The 24,480-nt window shown below is 46.5% G+C and overlaps 1 protein-coding gene across 1 annotated transcript; it reads right to left on the bottom strand.

Annotated features, from left to right (window-relative positions):
- Nucleotides 1-985: 985 nt before the first annotated feature.
- LOC148686699 (claudin-34-like) lies at nt 986-14,053 on the bottom strand. The gene is made up of 2 exons (XM_088664336.1): nt 13,911-14,053; nt 986-2,266 (listed from the first exon to the last, which is right to left on the bottom strand). The coding sequence occupies exon 2, from the start codon at nt 2,263-2,265 to the stop codon at nt 1,180-1,182; it is 1,086 nt and encodes a 361-aa protein (XP_088520462.1). The 5' UTR covers nt 2,266; nt 13,911-14,053; the 3' UTR covers nt 986-1,179.
- Nucleotides 14,054-24,480: the final 10,427 nt, after the last annotated feature.

Genomic DNA, 24,480 nt, shown 5'->3' with positions numbered 1-24,480 from the left:
ACTACAACTAATCCAGAATGCGGCAGCTAGACTGGTGACTGGGAGCGGCCGCCGAGATCACATAACACCGGTCCTAAAAGACCTACATTGGCTCCCAGTACGTTTCCGAGCACAATTCAAAGTGTTGGTGTTGACCTTTAAAGCCCTAAACGGCCTCAGTCCGGTATACCTGAAGGAGCGTCTCCACCCCCATCGTTCTGCCCGGACACTGAGGTCCAGCTCCGAGGGCCTTCTGGCGGTTCCCTCATTACAAGAAGCCAAGTTACAGGGAACCAGGCAGAGGGCCTTCTCGGTAGTGGCACCCACCCTGTGGAATGCCCTCCCACTAGAGGTCAAAGAGAACAATTACCAGACCTTTAGAAGGCATCTCAAGGCAGCCCTTTTTAGGGAAGCTTTTAATGTTTGATGGATTTCTGTATTTTAGAATTTCTGTTTTTTTGGAAGCCGCCCAGAGTGGCTGGGGGAACCCGGCCAGATGGGCGGGGTATAAATAATAAATTATTATTATTATTATTATTATTATTATTATTATTATTATTATTATTATACATTGCAGCAGCCTTCTATAAGCAATAAACTTGATACCTACAGCAACCATTGGAGGGGCCGGCACAGCCAATCCTGGCCCCTCCACCAACCAATTTATTAACCAATGCCTATCTGCAACCTTACAAGTTGTGACAAATTGTAGGCGTAGTAGGCACAGCAGGCGAAAACCAAGTGGCACCAGCCAATCAGCCAAATGGAAAAATTCCTACCAGGCCCCTGCCCCAAAAGCAGACAACCCCATGGCAGGCATAGGAAGGTCAAACGCAACAGCTTCAATAAAAACCCAGAGCTGGAGCAAGAAGGCATCTTCAAATATTAAATAAATGCAAGGAGTGAAACACCATTTTCAGAACCAAGGTGTCTGTGATTTAAAATCGTTTTTGAGTCTAGAGGTCTCCAAAGCACCCCCCAATAAATCACACTTCACACAGAAATGTAAGTTTGAGGTTTTTGGCATAATTTTGGCCACAACTTTATTTGAAATACAAAATGTGAGTGGTTGCTTAGGAAATGAAAGAGCTGATAAAAAAATGTAAATCTAAGAGTAGACACAGGAAAGATATCCAGAAGAGGAGGAAGCTAATGGGAACAAGCACAGCTTTCCTCTATATCCACGACGCCGGATACGTTTCAAATGTCAAGATCTTCTGCCTCGCTTTCCGGTATATCCACTATGCAGGATTGGTTTCGAGTGTCAAAATCTAGTAGATGGCTTTCCGGTATCTCTACGATGCAGGATTGGTTTCGAGTGTCAAGATCTAGTAGATGGCTTTCCGGTATCTCTACGATGCAGGATTGGTTTCGAGTGTCAAGATCTAGTAGATGGCTTTCCGGTATCTCTACGATGCAAGATTGGTTTCGAGGGTCAAGATCTTCTGCCTGGCTTTCCTGTATCTCAACTGTGGAGGATTTCTCTTTAATTATCAGATCCAGCAGAGAACCACACTTTGAACAAGGAGTTAGACTCTTGCTTTTTGCTGAATTTCTTGGCGTAATCACCGCTGCAATTTCTATTTGATATGGATCTGTTGTGGTGGTCCTGATGAAAAATCTCTCCATCCCAACCAATGCTGCACTCAGCAGCTGGAAACCCGCAGCGATATAGCCAAGATAAATAGAAGGTCCAATATGCTGCTGGCTGGGAATTGGAGGCAATTCAAAAGTTTCTGGGAAGTCAATTTTCCCATTCTGCAAGACAGAAGACATGTTCCATATCACAGAAATCAGAACAAGGATCCCTGCAGGTATGTTCAGGAACGCTCCAAGCCTAAAAAAGGTTAAGAGGAAATCCTCGTGTTTTCCGGGCTCGAACACATTGCACAAGGCAAATGAGATTAATACTAGGGCGGCTGAACTCATAGTGGAAGCCAAGACCATTAAGTCCTGAGCAATAAAAATTTCCCTTGGGAGGGTTGGATATCGCTCAGTGAGACCTTCACAATGCCAAAAAGAGTTGCCGTCATCAGAAGGGTTTCTCCAAAAACAGACATTCCAGATTCCAATCCAGATGTTTTCAGAGCCGTTCTCTCCACGCCACACTCTCCAGTTGACACTGGCTGTGGTTGCAATGCACAGAATGCAGGCCAAAATACTCATCAAGAACCCACAGAACTGGAGGCAAGAAACTATGCTCAGCAATCTCCCCACCAGGGAGCCTTCTCTCACCCGCAGGGGGGGTTTGGAGAATAGAGGACCCAGGGAGACTTTGGCAGACATCCTGGAAACAAAAGAGAAGACAACATACAGTGAGGGAGGGAATAACAAGCATGTCTAGTCATTGAAGGACATCCTCCCTCCTGGCCAGAAAGAAGCAGCAAAAGAGTTCCCCTGCTCTCCCCCACCCCCTGGTTAGGTATAGACATCTGATCCAGAGAAGCCGACACACATACTTCCTTCCAGTACACTGCTCCTGATTGAATATACTGTTGCATTGTTCCTGTGAAAATGGCCCTAACCACAGCAACCTGTTGTGGATGGGAATCTGCTCATGATTTCGCTGTTTTGCTATCTGCTACTGCAGCTATCCTTTCCCACAGAGCAGAAACAGACCTGATGGCATAGTGAGGAATGTTTAATCCCTACACTTACGTGAAATGCGTTTCTCAGCTAGAGTCTGGCGGGCCAGGAATAGAGCAGGTATTCGCTAGGTGCTCCTGAGCCTCAAAAAGACTCAGCTGCTGGCCACTGGGCTGACGTTCGCCTGAGCAGCCAGCCACAGCACCAACTGCTCTGCAGAATTCTTAGGTCAGTTACAGTCCAGTTAGAATCCTGACAGCAAGACAAATCATAACTCCAGGGTACTGGTCATTTGGAACAGCAGGAAAGTGGGAAATGGGAGGGAACTCAGTTCCCTTCTTTCCGAATGCAGAGTGTCTATTCCAGGACACTGTGCAGTTCAAACACGTTCTTCCTGAAGTCAGATTCAGAGCAGTTCCAGGAGTAAAAATGGTGATTGGTGTATCTCAGTACAGATTTGCTTGATGGTCCTGCATGCATTTCCTAAAGGATCTCCATTTACAAGAGAGGCTAATAGCATTAGGCCCTGAACAATCAGAATTTCCTTGGCAAAATTATTGAAGACTCCTTACAAACCTATCATTCTTCTTGGCTGTCACAACTTGTTTGGACATTATAGTAAGGGACAAGCTCTTAGCTCTTTTCCTTTGCACTGGGACCACATGAAATTTGTGCCATGGGACCCCATCACTCACACCAATACAGGCAACACCATTTTCAGAACCAAGGTGCCCATGATTTAAAATCGATTTTGCGTGTAGAGGTCTCCAAAACACCCCCCCCCTCTATAAATCACACTTCACACAGAAATGTAAGTTTGAGGTTTTGGGCATCTGACATTCGCCCGCCTATGGAAGTCAGGGTGAGGAATAGAAATTGAGGAGAGAATGGAGACGGGGGTCAGAGACTCTCCTCTCCTCAACTGCTCCCAGGGGCTCTTCCATGGCCCTAGCCCCTTATAAGGGGTACGGACGAAAGCATGGCCAGCCCCAGAATTCCTTTAACGGAATTCCCCGTGCAGCAGCAGCATTGTAGGGTCAGGCACAGCCAACCATTTCCCCTACAGCAACCGAGACACCTTTAGGATAATTCCCAGAGCTGAAAGTGACCACTTTCCACTTGATACAGGTAGGTAGCCGTGTTGGTCTGAGTTGAAACAAAATAACACACAAAAAGAACACACGCCACACCCCTGCGGGCAGTGCACTCTGCCCCCAGAATGTGTGCCACACCCATGCGGGCGGCATGCTCTGACCCCGGGACGCACACCAGCCCCGCTCTCGCCTGCTCTCTGCCTCCGGTGCCGGAGCATGAAGCTCAGCCACTGACTGGGATGCCATGATAATTGCTCCCACACCAGGAATAAGGAGGCACAAGACTTGTCTTGTTGCATTAACTAAGGCCACGATGACAACTATTTGAATGTCTAGGGAAAGATCTAAAACTGGTGTCTGTGAATGAACAGTGTCTGAGTTTGTTGGTGCTGCTGCTGTTAAAGCCTAACAGAATATATATACACTAGCTGACCCGGCCACGCGTTGCTGTGGTTCTTTCCTGTGATTCCCCCCCACCCTGTCACGATCCGTGATGTATCCTGCCCCTCCTCCCTCCACCCCGGCTCATCCCTGTGTTTCGGTAGGATACCCTTCCCTCTGTTGTCCCTGGGGAGTGTTGGCCCCTCCCCCTGTATCTCCATACCTTGGCCCCCACCCTCGAAAAGGAACTGTTAGGTTCTGGGTTCTATTTCCCAGCATGCACTTTTGTCTGAACCCTCTGTTGTTCCTGGGGAGTGTTGGCCCCTACCCCTGGTATCTTCCTACATTGGCCCCCATCCTTGGAGAAGGAGCTGTCAGTTTCTGGGTTCCATTTCCCAGTATTTACTTTTGTCTGAGCCCTCTGTTGTCCCCTCCCCCCTGTATCTCCATACATTGGCCCCTGCGCACGCATTGTGAACATTTCTATATGTTTAGATTAAGGATCGGGGGTGATGATGTGTCCTGGGACCCAGAGAACTACTTAAAGAATCCCAACCCGGGGAGGGGGGGGTCAAATAGCGAAGCCCCACAGCCCTGTAGCAACAGACAGGCCCAGACAGAAGGAGGGGGATCATATGGGCCACTTGGCGCTGGCCTCCAAATCCAAAGCGGGCCTCGGTCAGCATATTCACAATCAGTAAAATGAAAAAAGTAACAAAAGGGTTAAAAACAGGGACACATTATCTTATCTACCTGGGCCGGGCCTCTGTCTGGCCCTGCAAGGGCCTGGCAACAGAAGGTGCGTTCTGAAGTACCTGAGTTGTTCAGTTCCATAAAAAAACCCAGGAAGTGGCAAGGGGAAGGTAGGGAATTGTAAATGGGGTGGGGGTGTGCACTGCAAATATCTGAGGACTTAAACTGGGGAGAGAAAGTGAATGATTTTTTTTTAAAAAAAAAGACACAGAGGCTTGCAATCAGTTGTTTCTCCTAAAATAAGACATACCCATAAAATAAGTCATATTTATTTTTGTCTTGTGGATTTTTTTGGGGTAGTGGTGCTAAATTGTAAAGTAAAAACCCCTTGCAGTGTAGGGGCCTACATAAATCGAAGGCCGTGCTGCGGTATGTGGCAACCCCCCCCCAGGCCCCGACCTCCACTTGGCAATGTTGGTTCTTTGGTGGGTTTTTTTTGGGGTGGGGGTAGTGTTGCTAAATGGTAAAGTAAAACCCCTTGCCGTGCAGGGGCCTACATAAATCAAAGGCCATGCTGCGGTCTGTGGCAACCCCCCCCCCCAGGCAGGCTCCGACCTCCACTTGGCAATGTTGGTTCTTTGGTGGTTTTTTTGGGGGGGGGTAGTGGTGCTAAATGGTAAAGTAAAACCCCTTGCCGTGCCCCCAAGTGTGTTGCTGTGGGTTATCCCCCTCCCCGGGCCTAGTGGAGGCCTGTCAGCCTGTCAGGGGCCTAAAACAAAGGCCTAGATAAAATGGCTGCCTTGGTGTATTTCAGTTGCTTGGTTGATGATGATGTCATTTGGTTTGTGGGTGTGGCTTAGATTTCACAGGAAGGGAGGGGGTGGAGGAGGGTACTACGCCACTTGAGGGCGCTGTTTGACTTGGTGGAAAAGCAGGTCTGCACCTGGGCAGGTGTGCGATTTGAGGGGTTTTTGCCCCCAACAATGCTCTAAGAGTGGCCTGGATAGTTGTGTCAAAATTTCAGGACAATCGGTCAAGCGGTTACGGAGAAAAGTGTCGAACGGAATTTCATGATTTTTACATATATATATATATATATAGAGAGAGAGAGAGAGAGAGAGAGAGAGAGAGACTTTATTTTTTAATTTTTTTAATCCTACATTGCTCTGCTTTGATAGCAAAACAACCCCGAACTCTTCAGACATCCAGTGAAGCTGAATTTTGGAAGATTTGGAACACATAAAACAAAGTACTTCATGCATCACATAAACTATGGAACTCCCTCCCACAGGAAGTAGTGATGGCCACCAGTCTTGTTGTTGTTTAGTCGTTTATTCATGTCCGAGTCTTCATGACCCCATGGACCAGAGCACGCCAGGCACTTCTGTCTTCCACTGCCTCCCGCAGTTTGCTCAGACTCATGTTTGTAGCTTTGAGAACACTGTCCAACCATCTCATCCTCTGTCGTCCTTCTCCTTGGGCCCTCAATCTTTCCCAACATCAGGGTCTTTTCCAGGGAGTCTTCTCTTCTCATGAGGTGGCCAAAATATTGGAGCCTCAGCTTCAGAATCTGTCCTTCTAGTGAGCACTCAGGACTGAATTCCTTCAGAATGGATAGGTTTGATCTTCTTGCAGTCCATGGGACTCTCAAGAGTCTCCTCCAGCACCATAATTCAAAAGCATCAATTCTTCGGTGATCAGCCTTCTTCATGGTCCAGCTCTCACTTCCATACATCATTACAGTGGTGCCTCGCTTAACGAACGCCCTGTAAGACGAAATTTTCGCTTAAAGAAAGGATGTTTTACAAAAAATTCATCTAGCGAATCATGGTTTCCCATAGGAATGCATTGAAATTAATGCGTTCCTGTGGGCAATAAAATAAAATAAAATAAAATAAAATAAATCAAAAGAATTCAATGCATTCCTATGGGATTCGCTAGACGAATTTTTCATTATAAGAATAGACCCGTGGAACGAATTAAATTCGTCTAGCGAGGCACCACTGTACTGTACCACTGTACTGGGAAAACCATAGCTTTAACTATACGCACCTTTGTCAGGTGATGTCTCTGCATTTTAAGATGCTGTCTAGGTTTGTCATTGTTTTTCTCCCAAGAAGCAGGTGTCTTTTAATTTCATGACTGCTGTCACCATCTGCAGTGATCATAGAACCCAAGAAAGTAAAATCTCTTATCACAGCATACGTCTTCTTCTAGTCCTTCCTCTTCTCCCTTTTCTTCCACTCTATATTCAAATGGATTATCTATTTCAAAATTCAGTTCTGTTAATTCATCAGTCCTCTCGTCCATGCATATTACAACATCTTTAGGATTACGGATCTCCTCTGTCATTTCCAAAATTGTTCTCAGGATCAAGTCCCACTGTGTGCCTTCCTTCTCACCATCCAGAACCTTCTCTTCCAGCCTGTTGGTGCTCTCCGCTTCCATGATTGTAGCAGGCAGGAAGTGGTATTATTATTGTCCTTATTTTATATTTTCCAAATATTAAAAAGAATAAAATCCCGTCTGAACTGGATCCAACCTCTGTTTCTTTACTTTTTCTCTTAATAATCAAATTCAAGTTCAGCACTGAGCAGCCATCAGGTTTATTTTTAAAAGTTCCTCTTTTATTTGTCTGCAGCTCTCAGTCTCATGTTCACAGACAGACTCATTCTTTTCTATTGTGACGTCACAAAGACGGCTAGCCGATCCTTCCTTTGACCCGACTCCAAGTTCACAGGGGGGTTTCCCCTGTCAAATCACAGTCTTTTGCAGAGATTTAAGTGCACTTTATCTTTTTCCCTTACTCTGCATCAGGAAAAAGTTTTTTTAGGAGTAATTTTCTGAGCTTTCCATAGCTTTACTGCATCGTCCATTACTCAATTGGGGGGGCTGACTTCCCTTTTAAGCCTCCTCCCAGCGCCAAATTCTCGGTCCAAATCGTAAAATTTTGACTTACTTAGTCCAGATCAGATCTTTTTGCAGGAAGAATCCGCCGCTTGCAGGCTGTAGGCACAGAGCTTCGCTTCGTGGGGGTAACGATAGCGCCCAAAATGGCTCCCGCGACTGCCACTCCGCTGGCTCTCGGGGGCTCTAGCGAGCTTCCCGGGCAACGCAGGAGTCGCCTCTGGAGCTCTGCTGGGCTATTTCGCCCCTGGGACGCTCTACCCGGGGTTCTTATGGGGATCCGTGTGGCTCCCGCTGACCCCCCCCCCCGCGATGCCAGAAACCTCGGAGCTCGAGGTTTCTGCGCCTCTCCACCAGCACGGCAGTCCAGCCTTTTGCATGATGAATTCTGCATATAAGTTAAATACGTAGGGAGACAAAGCCTTGTCGTACTCCTTTTCCAATTATGAACCAACCAGTTGTTCCATATCCAGTTCTAACTGTAGCTTTTTGTCCCACATAGAGATTTCTCGGGAGACAGATGAGGTGATCAGGCACTCCCATTTCTTTAAGAACTTGCCATAGTTTGCTGTAGTCAACACAGTCAAATGCTTTTGCGTAGTCAATGAAGCAGAAGTAGATGTTTTTCTGGAACTCTCTAGCTTTCTCCATAATCTAGCACATGTTTGCAATTGGGTCTCTGGTTCTTCTGCCTCTTCGAAATCCAGCTTGCACTTCTGGGAGTTCTCGGTCCACATACTGCTTAAGCCTGCTTGTAGAATTTTAAGTATAACATTGCTAGTGTGTGAAATGAGTGCAATTGTGCGGTAGTTGGAGCATTCTTTGGCACTGCCCTTCTTTGGGATTGGGCTGTAGACTGATCTCCAATCCTCTGGCCATTGCTGAGTTTTCCAAACTTGCTGGCATATTGAGCGTAGCACCTTCACAGCATCATCTTTTAAAATATTAAATAGTTCAGCTGGAATATCATCACTTCCTCTGGCCTTGTTATTCGCAGTGCTTTCTAAGGCCATTTGACTTCGCTCTCCAGGATGGCTGGCTCAAGGTCAACAACCACACTACCTATGGAACTCCCTCCCACAGGAAGCAGTGATGGCCACCAGCCTAGAGGACTTTAAAAGAAGATGAGGCAAATTCATGGAGGACAAGACTAGGGATGGCTATGAGCCAGGATGGCTCGGCTCTGCCTCCACAGTCGGAGGCAGCCATACTTCTGAAGACCAGCTGCTGGAAACCACAGGAGGGGAGAGGGGCTCTTGTGCTCGGGTGCTGCTTGCTGGTTTCTCACAGGCCCCTGGTTGTCCCCTGTGGGAACAGGATCCTGGGCTAGATGCGTCATTGGCCTGATCCAGGAGGGCACGTCTTCTGTTCTTGACTCCGCAGGGAGGTTCCTACACAGATTCACATCGTAGAGGCCTATCAAGTGGTGGGCGGGCCAGAGGGAAAGATTGGTGGTGCAATGGATGGGACTGTTACCTTCCACAGCAGACTATATTCCATCCCCACAGAAGGTTCTATAGACACACACATCCTTCTCTTTGTCCTCCATCCAAGCAGAAAGACGCATTGTCAAGAAGACATGCCAGCCAGGCAGAAGCACTCAAGGTGGCTGGAGGGGGAGGGGTGTGGCCTGAGGAGGGATGTGGCCTGAGAAGAGTCTAGAAGGTCAGAGGTTTCCCCACCCTCCAGGGCCGGCTTTAGGTAGAGTCCCGGTGGCGCGGGGCGCCAGGGCGCTGGGCTGGTAGGCAGGGCGCTGCACGGCGAAGCCGCGCGGAAGCCATGCTGCGCCCTGCGAGGGCGGGGGCGCCGTTGCAATCTCTGCCCCTCAGCGCCAGGGCGCGCGACCTGCTCGAGACTGCCCTGCACCCCACTGCTATCAACAAATAGAATTCAGTGTGAACCAAGCATTAGCATTAAGATGGACACATGCTTTAGCCAGGGTGTGATAAAGGCTAGGCTTGGCACAAGCATCTGCTGTGCTATGGAGCGGACATGAATCCTTTCTGGCCGATCATTGAATTCGATGCCTCTATGCCCTCAGGTGAGATGGAGATGTCATACATACATCCTTCTGACACTGACAAACCCTCCAGGGGACAGAGGCACTTCCTAACAGCTATTGCCAAGCAGCGCTCAGCGATCTTCCCTGCGTACACACTTACAGCATTTCCTGTTTTCCGCACACAGCATTTCGTGGGACACTGACTCTTGGGTGAGACCTTTAGCTGTACAGTTCATGCTTGTCCTTCAACGTGGCTTCCTTGGTTGGCTGATCAGGTCCCTTTGGGGAATTCAGTGGAAGTTTTTGTTTTTTAAAAAGACAGTACCTTGATGCAGTCTCTTAGGCCTGCCAATCTGGCAGCTGAAGGAGGGGAAAGGTCCCTTCCTTGCAGCTCTAGAAAGAAGGACTTATTCTCCTTTGGGGTACAGCCCTGCAGCAGAGAGAGGCCCTCTCCCCAGCCATATATGCTACTGGCCCTTGTGTGTGTGTTGCCTGGCTAAAATTTCTCCATGGCTTTTGCCTCTGTCCCTGCCCCAATGGCATGTGGACCTCAGAAAGTTGCCTAGAAGAGAAAGTGGCCCTCAGGTCAGAAAAATGTCCCTGGCCAAAGGGAAAAGACTTCTAGTGCAGGTTGCTGCCTGCTCTTTGGACACTAGTGAGGCAGGGGGAATGAGGTCAGCAGGTGCCCCCCCAATCAAGTAAAACAATAGGAATACTTAACTAACTGGCCAATCTCGTTGGTTCTAACAAAAGCCCTGCCCCCACCACAAAGTCCTGTAACCCCCCCCCCACAAAAATCCTGGCTACGCCCATGGAATTAGCTCTGATTATTGAGATTTCTACTTCACCTTTCAGGCTTTGTGAAGTTTTGCAGTATCTTCCCAAGACTGGGTGGGAGATGCTAAGAGGACAAATCAGTTCCCTGCAAAAGCAAGCAATTAGCTACCAGGACAGTTGTGGATGTGACACAAGGAGTGACTGAAAATCTATCCATGTGGGGCTGGTAGTCTCATCAGCTTAGTGACAATCTCCCCAAAGAATGATTTTCTGTTCAATTTAGTCTCATCATCCAACTGTGACCTGTGTCCTCCCATCCTGGGAACAAACTGATTTGTGAGCAGAATTCCTAAGTCAAGAGTGGGGGGGGGACCTTTTCTAGAGGGTGGAGGAACAAAAAGAGAAGTCAAGATGGAATTTAAATCAGGCACAGTCACTGTTGGAAACACTGGACAGAGCAAAGCTCAGGAAGCCAGAGGATGACGAGGCTGTATCTATATTACCATTTCACATGCCCCTTTTCTGAAAGTGTGTGGGCAAAACATAGGGTCATTGATATAGGGTGGATTCCCAAAGAATAGCTCTGATATTCTCCATTGCAGCAAAGGGAGTCTTACAGCATCTTAAAGATGAACAGATTGCCCAAGGCACAGATATTGCTGGACTAGGATCCATTTCAAACAACAGGCTTGTAGGATAGGGCACATTTCCTTTGCCCAGTCCAGGAGGTGCTCCTTATTTATTTAGTTAGATTTTGCACCCCACTTTTCTTCTGTCATGGAACTCAAAGTCAGGTAGGTGAGAATTCCCAGGCAGTCTCCCATCCAAACACTGACCAGGCCTGAGCCAGCTTAGCTTCAGCCAGGGGACAGTACCCTGAACCCTGGTGCTGTGGTTAACAACATGGGCGATCACACCAACAGACAGTGTGCATCGTAAGGCCCCTATAAAAACATCCTCACTCATCCTATCCTTGCCTTTCCCTGGAAATATCAGTCCTGAAAAGGACTTTGCTTCCAGCCAAAGCCCCAGGAGCAGTCTCACGCCCTCCTCCAAAGCAAGCCTCTCAATTCCCCGGACTAAACTTTTGAGTCCTTGAGCAACTTCATCTCAAATCCCTTCTTGCTAACTGAGTCCCTGAAATGCAGAAGAGGCAGGCAGGAGCTGGGGAATGAGAGGGCACCAAAGCCAGCAATTAAAAGCTATTTATAGCAGTTGAGAGACAGGAGCTAATGAGAGAGAGGGGGAAGTATGCTAATAGAATAGCGATTCAATCAACACCCAAAATGTATTAGCAGCATGTTTCTTTAGCTGCCTGCCAAAAGTACACCCACATCACAGGGAAACGGAAAATGTTAGGAAAGCTAGTGACTGATAACTTCACAAACTCGTGAGCTGCTCTTGGGTTTGTGGGGTCCCAGAGTTGCTCACCACATCTGTGATATGTGGGTCCAGATTTTATTGTGCACCCAATCTATAGAGCAGGTGCAGGGAACCTTTGGCCCTCCCAAAATGCAACTCTCATCAGCCCCAGCAAGCAGCCAATGGTCAAGCACGACAGGTGTGTGTGTGCTGCCCTTCATTTGGCAGCACAGAAATACATAACATAATAAAAAACAAAACAATGTTTTTGCCTGGACCCTAAATATATGTAATGAAGTCCCTGAGAGCATTCCACAAAGTAAACCATGTCACTCACTATAGGGTTGCAAACTAATCTGGGGACCATTCTGTTCCTGCAAGCAGGGTGAAAAGAGAGTAGCTGTCGGAAGCTGCCTTCTGCCCATCTAGCCCTGTTTTGTCTACTATGACTGGCAGCAACTCTCTAACCCCAAACTAAGGCCCGGAGGCCAGATGCGGCCCAATCGCCTTCTAAATCCGGCCCGCGGACAGTCCAGGAATCAGCATGTTTTTACATGAGTAGAATGTGTCCTTTATTTAAAATGCATCTCTGGGTTATTTGTGGGGCATAGGAATTCGTTCATCCCCCCTCAAAAAAATATATAGTCCGGCTCCCCACAAGGTCTGACAGTGGACCCTGCTGAAAAAGTTTGCTGACCCCTGCTCTAAGGCTTCAGGCCCACAGAAACCATTCAAAGCCCTGGCTACCTGATCTTCTTAACTAGAGATCCCACAGACTAAACCAGGGCATTCTGCATGTAAAGCATGTGCCCTGGTCCCCTGCCAATGCTGGAGAAAAGTAAAAGTAACACATTTCATTTAAAAAGTGCAAACCATATCAGGGTGAGTATGTCTAAGGCCACAATGAAAGCATTTTAAAAGAAAGAGAAGCAGAAAAGCAAACAACAAAGTAGCAGGAAATTAATCATCTTCAGCAACCAACCTTTGCTACAAATGCCCATAGAAGAGAGAGAGAGAGAGAGAGAGAGAGAGAGAGAGAGAGAGAGAGAGAGAGAGAGAGAGAGAGAGAGAACTTTTAACAAATGCAAGAACTTGTATCAGGAAGTGGCATTGTAGGAGTTGAGAGCCTGGGGTTTCTTTGGAAAGGATTCCAAAAGACTTGGTAGCATCCCAATGAAAAGGCTTTCCTAATGTTCACCCTCACAGATCTTACCATGGTGAAACAAGAAATGCTCGATATACTTATCTCAGTCGGTTTCAGGGAGATTGTGAGGTCTATCTTTTCCCCTACTAAGCAGCCTGGGAGAAGAAATCTAACCCTGGCAAACATTACATTGAAATATATGCAGCTATTGCTGTTGCAGCTTCCTGCGCTGCCAAAAAGGCAAGCTACATTTTGGATTATATATTTTCAGTGTAAAGAAGAAAAGTGGCTTGCCTTTTTGGCACCTGGTAGAAACTTCATAGAAAGGTATGGCTCATCAGCCTTTTCCATTTGGTGTCATCAGCAAATTTGGCTACTCACTGCTTATCCCTGATTCTAGATCATAGAATCATAGAACTGTAAAGCTGGAAGGGACCTCAAGGGTCATCTAATTCAACCCACTGTAATGCAGGAACAGGTCCCAAAATTGAATTGACAGATTTGTCCATCTCTAACCCTTGGTGAGGGACGCGGGTGGCGTTGTGAGTTAAACCATAGAGCCTAGGGCTTGCTGAAAAGAAGGTTGGCGGTTCGAATCCCCGCGACGGGGTGAGCTCCCGTTGCTCGGTCCCAGCTCCTGCCAACCTAGCAGTTCAAAAGCACGTCAAAGTGCAAGTAGATAAATAGGTACTGCTCTGGCGGGAAGGTAAACGGAGTTTCCGTGTGCTGCTCTGGTTTGCCAGAAGCAGCTTTGTCATGCTGGCCACATGACCTGGAAGCTGTACGCCGGCTCCCTTGGCCAATTACATGAGATGAGCGCCGCAACCCAAGAGCTGGTCACGCCTGGATCTAATGGTCAGGAGTCCCTTTACCTTTTAACCCTTGGTGAGCAGGAAAGCAGTGCATAAATGCTATGAACAAATAACTGAACTGAGTTTGATTAAATAATGCAGAATGGAAAATTAGGAATATTTTTATACTGTACTGAGAAACATGTGGGCCCTTGCAGCGCAATTGTTGCAGGATGGACTATTGCTGTTCAGGATTTGAAGGCATGAAGACCCTGTCTCCAGTAGCTATCCAGCAAAGCTCAGAAGATGGGTACATCCAAAGCAGGGCCTCCAGTTGTGATCTAAATGAAAGGAGAGGTGATTATTGGAGAAAGGGGTCCTTCAGATAACCCTCAGTCCAGCCTGTTAGGAACTGATTGAAACATCCCCCTGTGACTTGATGGTCAACTGCACAGAAACAGGGGGAAGCAATGAGGAAAGGATTGCACCTCGATGAATTGTCTGCTTGTTATCGTTTCTCCTTTGGGTGTCCTCTTTGTCCTCTTTGTAATTGCTTCTCAGGCATCTTGCCTGCCCAGTCAAACAGATCACAGAAACCTACATATTTAATCAACATATCAAATTCAACCTCCGTCTTCTTCCCAACTTCTATCCTTTTCCCTCCCCCTGCCACCCCCACCTCAAAGTCAAAGCATACATTTTTATCTCTGCTTGATCAATCTTCATTATCAAATCTCCAAATCTGGAAGCCACAGCAGGGGAGATATGGCATTTTGTGACAATTGTTGGATTAATCCGTCCTTGGTCAGGATCGGCTACAATCAAAGGAACGAGATAACACAAGCAGCAGACAGAAAAGGCATTTATCCTGATTACTGGCAAACACAGGGGTCAGGGTCAGGAGGGACCCTGTATAACAGACATGTAGGGTAGAAAAACTCTTTGTGAGGTTACTGCTGCTCACACCCCAATCTCTGAGTGGTGAGAGAATCCGGGGTGCCTGTGCTTACTCGGGGTTTGGTTTCCTTGGAATGGAGACTGCTGTGTTTTTTAAGGAAATATAGTTTTCTTTACACATCTATACAACCCGAGGATAGGATGGAGGGGTTCACAGCATTAACACTCCAGCAGATCCTGATACACCATTAGGTCTCCAGGGAAGCCCCAAGCCACAGCTTTGGGTCCAACATAAAGCAGGACATGCTTTTGTCTCTACAACTTCTGGCATTAGTCAAAACTCTCCCTTGCCCTATTGTTCTCCATCCTAGGATAGAATAGCCCCCAGGCAGGTGGGGGAAGTGGGGAAAAGCCTACCGTCTTCCTGGAGAGCACAATCACTTAGTTGCCACTATGTCCACAAAGCTCACTATTTGAGATGCCGACGCGACCACTTAACTGGCCAGCTAAGGCCATTACATTACCTTACAAAAAGACTAATGGGTTCAGCAGTTTCTTCTACCAGATTCAAAACCTCACTGGGTACAGAATCACAGGCCTGCAAAGGGACCCACAGATATCATCCAGACCAACCCTACAAACCTGTAACAGTATGAAGTCCACCCTTCCCAAAGAGAATTGTGTGGGGAAATAAGGTTGCTTGCTGTCTGACTAATTTTTGAGGCCACGGATTTGAGAACTAATAGTGCCTCCAGATGACCTGTCTATTGAGCATCCTGATTTCTTTGCAGGAAGATTAGACATCTTTGGTTCCTTAATGAGCATTCATTTGTTTGCAGGGAGGTTGGCTCAGAAGGAAGTCTCATCATTAAGCTTGCTGGGGCTTACCTCCAAGTAAGTATGCTAAGAAGGATTGCAACCTCAGGCCATAATCATGATCACTCATAAGCAATACTCCCAGGCTACTCTTTCTAACCTCCCCACCCCCTCTCTTTTCCCATGTATAACTTTTATATTCTTTCTTAAGCCCACCTTTCTTGCCAGCTCCATTTCTCACGCTCCATTCTCTGTAAATTAAGTTATTCCCAACGTGTCTCAGCCCTCTTTAAGACTCAGACCTCTTTCCTTTCTTTCCACCTACCATATCCTGACTCTCAACCCTCTGGCTGCTACCTTCCTTCAGAAATCCAGTTCTAGGCTCCTGGCCCCTTCTGAGCTTAGTCTCTTTGTGATGTATTTGCTGCTCAGGCAATGCACTCCTCATTGTTCTTTGCCTCATTGTGACATCAGCACTGCCCAGCCAATGGGCAAAAGAAACTTCCTTACAATCACAAAGGAATCCTTTAACATAGGCCCATATGCACTGTACATTTAAAGTATACTACTTTAAACACTTGTGTCTCCCCCCAAAGAACACTGTGAAATATAGTTTGTTAAAGATGCTGAGAGTTGCTAGAAGACCCCTACGCCCCCAAAGGGCTGCAATTCCCAGAGTTCCCTGAGAAGAAAAATAGATGGTTAAACCACAAAATTGATCTTTGGGGGTTTATTTATATGGTCCACAGCTCATCTCCCATGCATGCTGCTGTGTGCACCTGAAAAGATGTTCATGTGTGGGAGGGGTCCCCAAAGAAGTATAAAAGTCTACCCATCCTATTGGCTGAACATGGACTGTCCAGGATTTTCAGCCTTGACCAATTTAATTCACTGAAAAAGGATCCACCAAGCCCACTCCTCTTCAGAGCCATCAGCTCAAGTGTGATCTCACTTGGAGCACGAGTAGCTGTTGCACAGAGAGCCTGGGGAGGCAGGAGCTGCCGGATCATTCAATAAATGCAGGTCACGTCAATGCCACTGTGCAAACCTCAGAGAGGCTGGCCTGACAGTTTGATAACTCTGGATTTAGGAAGAACCTGGCTGTGGAATAACTATTTCACCAGCTCAAAAATAAAAGACTCATGAAAGGCAACTGGAATCATTTGATGTGCTCGTACCAGCCCACTGCATTAACACCAGGGGGCTGATTGCTAGTGCATTCTGAGAATGGGATGCTGAGCCATTTTAACCTTGCCCTGGAGCCCATAATGATGGGTGTGATGAGCTGAAGAATAAGAAAAGAATGCCACCAACAGGGAAAGGGCCCTGAGACCAGGGGGCAGGAGGGAGCCAGAGGCTGCCTATAGCTGGCTGGGACAGGCAAGAGGATTGAGCTGAGAACCATATGAAGCATAGTCCATTGGTGAAATGGGCTGAGTTGTGTAGCTGTGCATTTGCTTGAAGGTAGAATCAATGGAATCTCATTGAGAAAAAAATGCAGGGCTTTCAGACAAAAATCAGAACCACCTTCTTTGTGTAACAGCAGGTAGTTCAGGGGAGAATAGGCAATCCCAGGCTCCTTTGCCACAGAAAGCATTGGATGCAAAAGGAGGTTGTAGAAAAGAATAATCTTGCTTTCAGATTCTTAAACTGCACAAATTTTTGTCCAAGCTGTGCTCAGCCAAGGCATGAGCAGCTCATTGCATTTCTCCTTCTCCTTCTCCTTCTCCTTCTCCTTCTCCTTCTCCTTCTCCTTCTCCTTCTCCTTCTCCTCCTCCTCCTCCTCCTCCTCCTCCTCCTCCTCCTCCTCCTCCTCCTGTTGTGTTTTTACTGACTCTGAGCCTTTATCGATGCCATTTTGGGAAACAATGTTGACTGTTCCTTGCCCAGAATTCCTTCCAAATCCCCACAGTGGTTCAGGGAAAAGATAGTTGTCCCTATACTGTACTTGGCTGTTATTGAGAGGGATCAGGACTGGGATATTTGTATCTTACTCCCCCCCCAATATTACAGCATTCCTAGAATGGCTTACAATTAGAGTCAAAAAGAGATGAGGACCTTTGAGCATGCTCAAATAGTCTCTTCCAGTGCTTTTTTGTACCACATTTTCTTTACATGCACACAGACAGCTGTAGAAACAAATCTATGTATTGTTGGCATCCATTGGTCTTGGGAGACAATGGAAGACAATGCACCTTTGGGGGTGAAGTCAAACCTTTGGAGAGTAACTGCACCTGCTGTGGCCACAGAGATGAATAAGGGAGAGACATGTTTTGTTGCAGCTGCTGCAGCTGCACCAGGGCATTTCTTCTCACATTAGTATCGCTTTTTCTGAGTGAGCACTCCCCCCCCCCCAAGCTGAGATGGCATTGCATCCAACCAAGTGGCACCCCACACTTTCCAGTTAGGGTTGCCAGACTCAATAGAGGACAGGACTTCTGTGCCTTTAATTGCCCTGCTCTCTTTTGAGTCTGGAAACCTTAAAGAGAAACCAGCAGACCCTTTGCTTGGAAATTAAACAAAGGTACAGAAGTCCTGTCCTCTGTTGAGTCAGCTGACCCTATCTCCAGTGTTCCCATCATTTTCCTTATTGCAAAAATGCTGATCTTTTGAGGAAACAGGTTTCTTCTGCAATCAAATATAATGACATCACCTGAATTTGTTGGTATGTGATTGATTGCCACCTGCAAGGAGCAAGAGTCTGGAAGCACCCTTAGTTGATCAATATGGGGCAGCCAAAGTTACTGTGGACACCTGCATGAGAGCCAGGAATTTGGAAGCGATAGGTCCCACCAAAGTTCACCTCCCTCTGAGATCTTACATTTATATACTAATGGCAAATTCATTTTCTGATCCTTTGTCCTTATGTAGCTAAAACAGTATGACCCCCACACAAGAGGGAGGTTTCAGCAGGCTTGGAGGAACCCCAGTGTTTGCTAAGGTACTGACAACTTGGGGGGAACCTAAGATGGGGAGTCCCAAACAGCTTAATGCAGGCTAATCATGCTCAGGGGCCACAGGAATGGAGTGGCATGGAATACCCTGGGAAAAGTTTTGCCTGGCTGGAAGCCTGAACAAGAGCACCCCTCTCTACAACATCACGTTGCTGGTAGGAATCCTGGAGGAGCCTGAGCTTTGTCAATACCACTTCAGGATTTCAATTTATTATCAATTCCACTCTCAGCAGGTTGAGTGTCTGTCACCTTCCCCCCACCCCCTGTAGAAGAGGCTCCAGAATGAAATCAACAAAATTTAATCATTCTAAAGTGGCATTGACATGGATCTCTTTTAAAGTCAATATGTTTAGTGTCATTTTCTTTTCCAGGAATGCTTCTCCAAGCCTTCACCACGCCTACAACAAACTGATAAGAATACACATAGCAGCCTTCCCAACTCCCCAATAAATTGGTCACTGGAAAGAAAGTTCTCACTCCACACATCTCCATTCTCCCCCATATGCCATGTTCCCAGTGCCCTTCTCTTGGGTCTATCTAGGGATGTTAAGAAAGCAGAGATTTCCATTCCAACCTGTATTCATCACTGTTCCTGTCCCACTGTAGTTCAGTTTCTGCAAATTACTACATGATTTATCTCACTGTCCACCATTTAACATCATTCATATCAGTTACTTAACTATTTATGTAACTTACATAACATCAAAACAATGTTAAAAAGAAGTAATTAATTATGTTCCCAGACTGAAAAACAAGACTGATGTGAATGAATACTGATCATATTCCATATATATATATATTAATAGTTTTTATTGACTTTTCCAAAAAGGAAGACAAATACAGTCAAATATGGGGACAAGCAATGCTTTTTTTCCCTGATCACCTATTCATGCCTGTCATTTTGTACGAATATGGATTTTAGTCCCTTCTTGTAATGATCCATTTTCATTAATTCCAAGAACGTTAAATATAAGGCCACAAACACCATTTTCTTTAAGAGGTTAGTTTGGATTTATGTTTCGAATCAGGAACGTTTCCAGTGTTTTACTGTGATTATAAACAAGGATAGTTCCTTTTCATTTTACAACTATATTCACTACTATTATTCCCCTATAATTCTCTCTATGTTAAGAGCATTTCGGAACCTGCATTATGTAAGTTTGTTGTATTTTACTATTGTAAGTGTCCTTTGACACGCCCTAAGACTATAAATTGTTCCTAGCCCTTTAAGAAATGGAGCTCCATTTGGTACATAAGCCAAGAACCAGCAACACCCTTTAGCAGTCTGAACAATGGTGTCATACCATCACAATCAGGAGAGCTTTTGCAGCCCTGTATTTAAGCTTTTCAAAGAGCAATGATATTTCTCAGTCCTCTAACATTAACAATTTCCTCCTGAGGAAACAGATATTTTCCAGTGAAATGAGTAACTTAGACGGCACCTCGTCAAGGTTTCTTTTATTTAGAGGTTATTTTGGGATATTTATTTCTTTTCTATACCTAGTTTCTTTTGGAATATTTAAATCTATTATTTGTCTTTGAGGAATTATTAGTTGAGTATTTTCACTTTACCTATACCTCGTTTCAGGGAGTTATCATGGCACAGTTTTGTTCTTACGCTTGTCATTTTGTGTTGGCACCCACAGCTGTTTTCTCAATGTATGAGTACCAGCACTAAAAAGGTCAGTGGGAAAGGCTTCCCATGTTGTTGCAGCTGGTCTTAAATGAATGCACACTCGGCTTTTTTTTTTTACAAGAAGTATTGTTGTTGTTTAGTCGTTTAGTCGTGTCCGACTCTTCGTGACCCCATGGACCATAGCACGCCAGGCACTCCTGTCTTCCACTGCCTCCCGCAGTTTGGTCAGACTTGCGTTCGTAGCTTCAAGAACACTGTCCAACCATCTCGTCCTCTGTCGTCCCCTTCTCCTAGTGCCCTCAATATTTCCCAACATCAGGGTCTTTTCCAAGGATTCTTCTCTTCTCATGAGGTGGCCAAAGTATTGGAGCCTCAGCTTCACGATCTGTCCTTCCAGTGAGCACTCAGGGCTGATTTCCTTAAGAATGGAAAGATTTGATCTTCTTGCAGTCCATGTATACAAGAAGTATACAAGGCAGCTTTGATAAAATAAATAAAGTACGAGGTAAGATAAAAAAAAATCTTGCAAAAACAAACATGTACGCGAAACCAACGTCAATTTCAGGGGAACAACAATGGAAATCACCAGCATATTCTAAAAAGGTGCATTTTCAGTTGGATAATCTTCCCTGCCTTGCCTAAAGGCAGGCACAGAGAGGGTGCCCAATGCCCTTGAGTATGCAGCTACTTTATCCCAGATGATGGTGGGATCTGAAGGAGAGTCTCTGAATCAGCACTATATGGACCCAGGCATGGGATGTGGTTCCTGAGATATTCTGGTCACAACTTGAAAGGCCAAAGCCATCACCTGCTTTACAAAGAGCTGCTTTATCAAGCCAAGGTCCACCCAGTCAGTACTATTCTGAAAACTGACAAGCAGGGCCACAAAGGGGGACACAACTCCCACCAATGGTGCCATCAGAGCAGGGAGTGGGGCAGGGACAGAAGACCAGAGCTGCCCCACTCAGGGAACAATGCAGATGCCACCCCCACCCCCTCCCAAAACAGCAGAGCTATCATGCAGCTTTGAGACTTGCCATAAAATGCAAACTGGATCTGCCCTATCCCTAGGCAGAGGGGTCTTCTTGCCGAAACAAAGAGCTGTCCCTAGAGTCACTGCGCTTGTGCCAAACTCTCCTGGGATGCAGGTAACTGTGGCTTCTCCGCTAGAGCATCATTCACAATGTCATTTATGTTGTGTCACTTTGATCACTTCGCTCATCAACCTCATCGTGTTCAATTCAAGCTTCTCCAGTTTGCCATTAACCATCACTGTTCTCTCATTACTTTTTTCTTATCTGTTTTGCTACCACATTCTCTGCCCGTGCCTCTTTGAGCATCTGCCAGCAATCTCCATCTCTTGCCTCCGTATGTTTCTCTTAGCTCTTCCCTTTGAAACTCCCTCTCCCCTGACATTTACCTGGCTCCATCCATCATCACTGTCAATAACAGGGATGGAGGGGAAATTTGATGCTATTTGCATTCTAATGAGAATTGACCAAATTTGTGCCTCTCAAAGCAATTATATGAACCTAAGTGTAGCCATCTTTGAAAGGGAATTTCTCTGATTCCTGCAGTGCAGTCCTCTTTTGGGTAAAATGTACCCCAAAATGCTTATATTTGTAAAAATAGCATACAAAAGTGCATTGTGTTATGGGAAATAATTTGAAAAATGTGTTTCTTAGACAAAAATACATACAAACATCTCCATGTGAGGGGGGAAAAATCACACTAAAATGCCAATGTATTTAAGCGATGTGAAAATCTGGAGCATTGAACTGAAGATAGGAATAATTTGAAATTGAAACACACAAATATGCCCACTCCTCTGTCCAGGCCACTATCACCTGATCCCCTTTCCATTTTGCAGCCTCTTTACTTATGGGTTACATCTCCTCTCTGACTCTTGGCTTGACACATTTTGAGGGCTGTCCTTTTTCAATCTCTGTAAGGTGCCTTAATGAGGCACTCAGCCAAGCCCTGAATAGTGCTCTTTCTGTTTCTGATGTTGAGCTAAGAGTGCCCAACTGGCTGCATTCATGCACAAGAGGGGAGGTATCAGAAGGCTATGGGGAGTGGGGACTCCAAAGTTTGCAATACAGAAAATCAGGGCCGGGTGGGAGTGGGAAGTGAAGGAACTGTGAAAACAATGCAATTACGACTGAGCATGCTCAGTGGCCGTGGAACACTGACTGGGAGGAGAATGGAATGGGAAATACAGTGGTACCTCGGGATACAGACGCTTCAGGTTACAGACTCCGCTAACCCAGAAATAATACCTCGGGTTAAGAACTTTGCTTCAGGATGAGAACAGAATTCACGTGGCGGCAGCGGGAGGTCCCATTAGCTAAAATGGTACCTCAGGTTAAGAACAGTTTCTTACCTCCAGAACGAATTAAATTCTTAACCTGAGGTACCACTGTATGGGGAAGGAATGGAATGGAATGGAGAGACTTAGAATCCCAAACAGCAGCACTCCACACTGCAACATTTTGCTACAGTTCTCCCATGATATATATTATCAGAGAAGTTAAGTCTCAGCTCTGACATCGCTCAGCCCACAGACTGCTCCTGCAGCCCTGTCTCATGTCCCATATGTAGACGGAAAGCTCTCTGGGGCAGGCTTCCTCTTCCTAGGGCCTCACCTTGCAGCACTTTATGCAAAGTGGCCTAATTTACATATAAATCACATAAGGTGGACAAGGAGCCTTGGCAGGATTTTAATCAGACTCCAGCCGTTGTCACTGTGATGGGAAGCACAAATCTCGCCAGAGTCATTAGGACTTTCATTACCAACAACATTAAAAAAAGACAAGTAGAAGATGGAAGAGTATGTGTCAAGCAGGAATAGCTCAGGACTTTCCAATCCATTCGTCCTTGGCATATTTACCAAAGCAGCTCCATCTGAGGTGGCTCCTAATGAGACAACGAAGGGTATGGATTCCTCTCCGATCTGGATGAGCTAGGGAGGCTGCATGGGATTGTCAGATCAGGCCCAGCTCTTGGGTAGGTGGAGGCTTTCGCCTGAGCTTTAGCTCTGCAGAGTGCGCAGCTGCAGGTCAGAATGCTGCAATGGGGCATTTTCATGACTCAGGGAAGCCCAAGGAGGAGAACTGGAGGCTGCCTGGTGTGGTCAGGTGTACAGGCAGCTGGTCACAAGGCCAAGGAGCAAAATGTCTTTCTTTGGAAAGAGCCTGGAAGTGGCACAGAAACTGAATCCCCACCTGACATATCCCAGGTTTTGCTCCAGCAGACTCAAGCCCTCACTGGATCTAGTGGTAGAGGCAAGGAAGACACAAATCGAAAGGAGCAACATATCTCTTGTAATGTGCACCGAACCCCAAATGTTTATGAAGAAAAGTGCAGGATGACCATGTTGAAGTTCAGTGGGTGCAAAATGTGGTGGCCCCTTTGTTGGCAAGTGGAGGCAGAAGCGGACAGGTCTCATTGATTCTGTCGCATTTGCACTGTCTACCTGTTTGCTTTCCAGTTCAGTTCAAAATGCTGGGGTGTAATAATTTCCAGGTAGGCTTCCAAGCCCAGATAAGAATTAAAGAGTCTCTGGCAGTTTTTTTAATGGTTTAATGATTTACAGTACAATCAGAGCTACAGCCTACTGCTCCATAGATATCAGTTGGTCACTCTGAGAAATCATTTGTGTCACAACAGGGAAAACGCCAATGATCTTCCTTTCCCCTTTTGCACTTCCATTGCAATCTGGTCTTTTCAGCTCTTTGGATGAGCAGAGGGAGGGGGAAAATCTACACCAGGGACCCCCAAACTACGGCCTGGGGATCAGATATGGCCTGAACGACTCATTTATCTGGCCCGCGGCGACCCCCGCCACCCGCTGCCGCCGCCCGCTCTTACAGGCGCGGCGCAGCGCAGCTGCCCACCTCCGGGTCACAGGAGCACCGGAAATAGCTCGCACACATGCGTAAGCATCATTTCCAACGCACTTCCGGGTCGGAGGAGGCTCATGCGCATGCACACAAGCTATTTTTGGTGCTCCTGCGACCTGGAAGTGAACCAGAAATAGCGTGTGCACACGCTTATGGACGCGGGCTCCTGCACGCTCCCCTGCCCTCCAGCCTGCCATGCAATCGGCGCTGCAGGCACCGGCCCAAAGTGCATTAAGTTTGGTGACCTCTTATCTACACTGTCCCAGGAAGAGCTCTCAGTCCTCTGCCTATCTGATTGTTGCTTAGTAACTCCTCCCGTGCAGCCTATCGTTTCCCCTCCCTCGTCTTGCAAGCTTTCTGTGTCTGCTCTAACTAACTCAATGAACTCTTGGAGAAGGGGGCCCACTTCCTCCTGCTTTAATTGTAGACTGTCATATTCAGATTCAGACCCTGTTTCTCTTCCAGTCTCCTTTGTCACTTGACTCAGCTACAATCCTGACACCACCACCCCATCCATAACTCTCCTCCTCCTCCTCCTCCTCCTCCTCCTCCTCCTCCT

The sequence above is a fragment of the Zootoca vivipara genome, chromosome 2, assembly GCF_965207765.1.
Source record: "Zootoca vivipara chromosome 2, rZooViv2.hap1.1, whole genome shotgun sequence".
NCBI classification, from domain to species: domain Eukaryota; kingdom Metazoa; phylum Chordata; class Lepidosauria; order Squamata; family Lacertidae; genus Zootoca; species Zootoca vivipara.
The sequence above is the reverse complement of the archived record's forward strand: the minus strand, read 5'-3'. Positions and strand labels throughout refer to the sequence as shown.

Bases quoted from the DNA above. Each gene is read 5' to 3' on its own strand.
- LOC148686699 (XM_088664336.1), bottom strand. From the start codon at position 2,265: ATGTCTGCCAAAGTCTCCCTGGGTCCTCTATTCTCCAAACCCCCCCTG.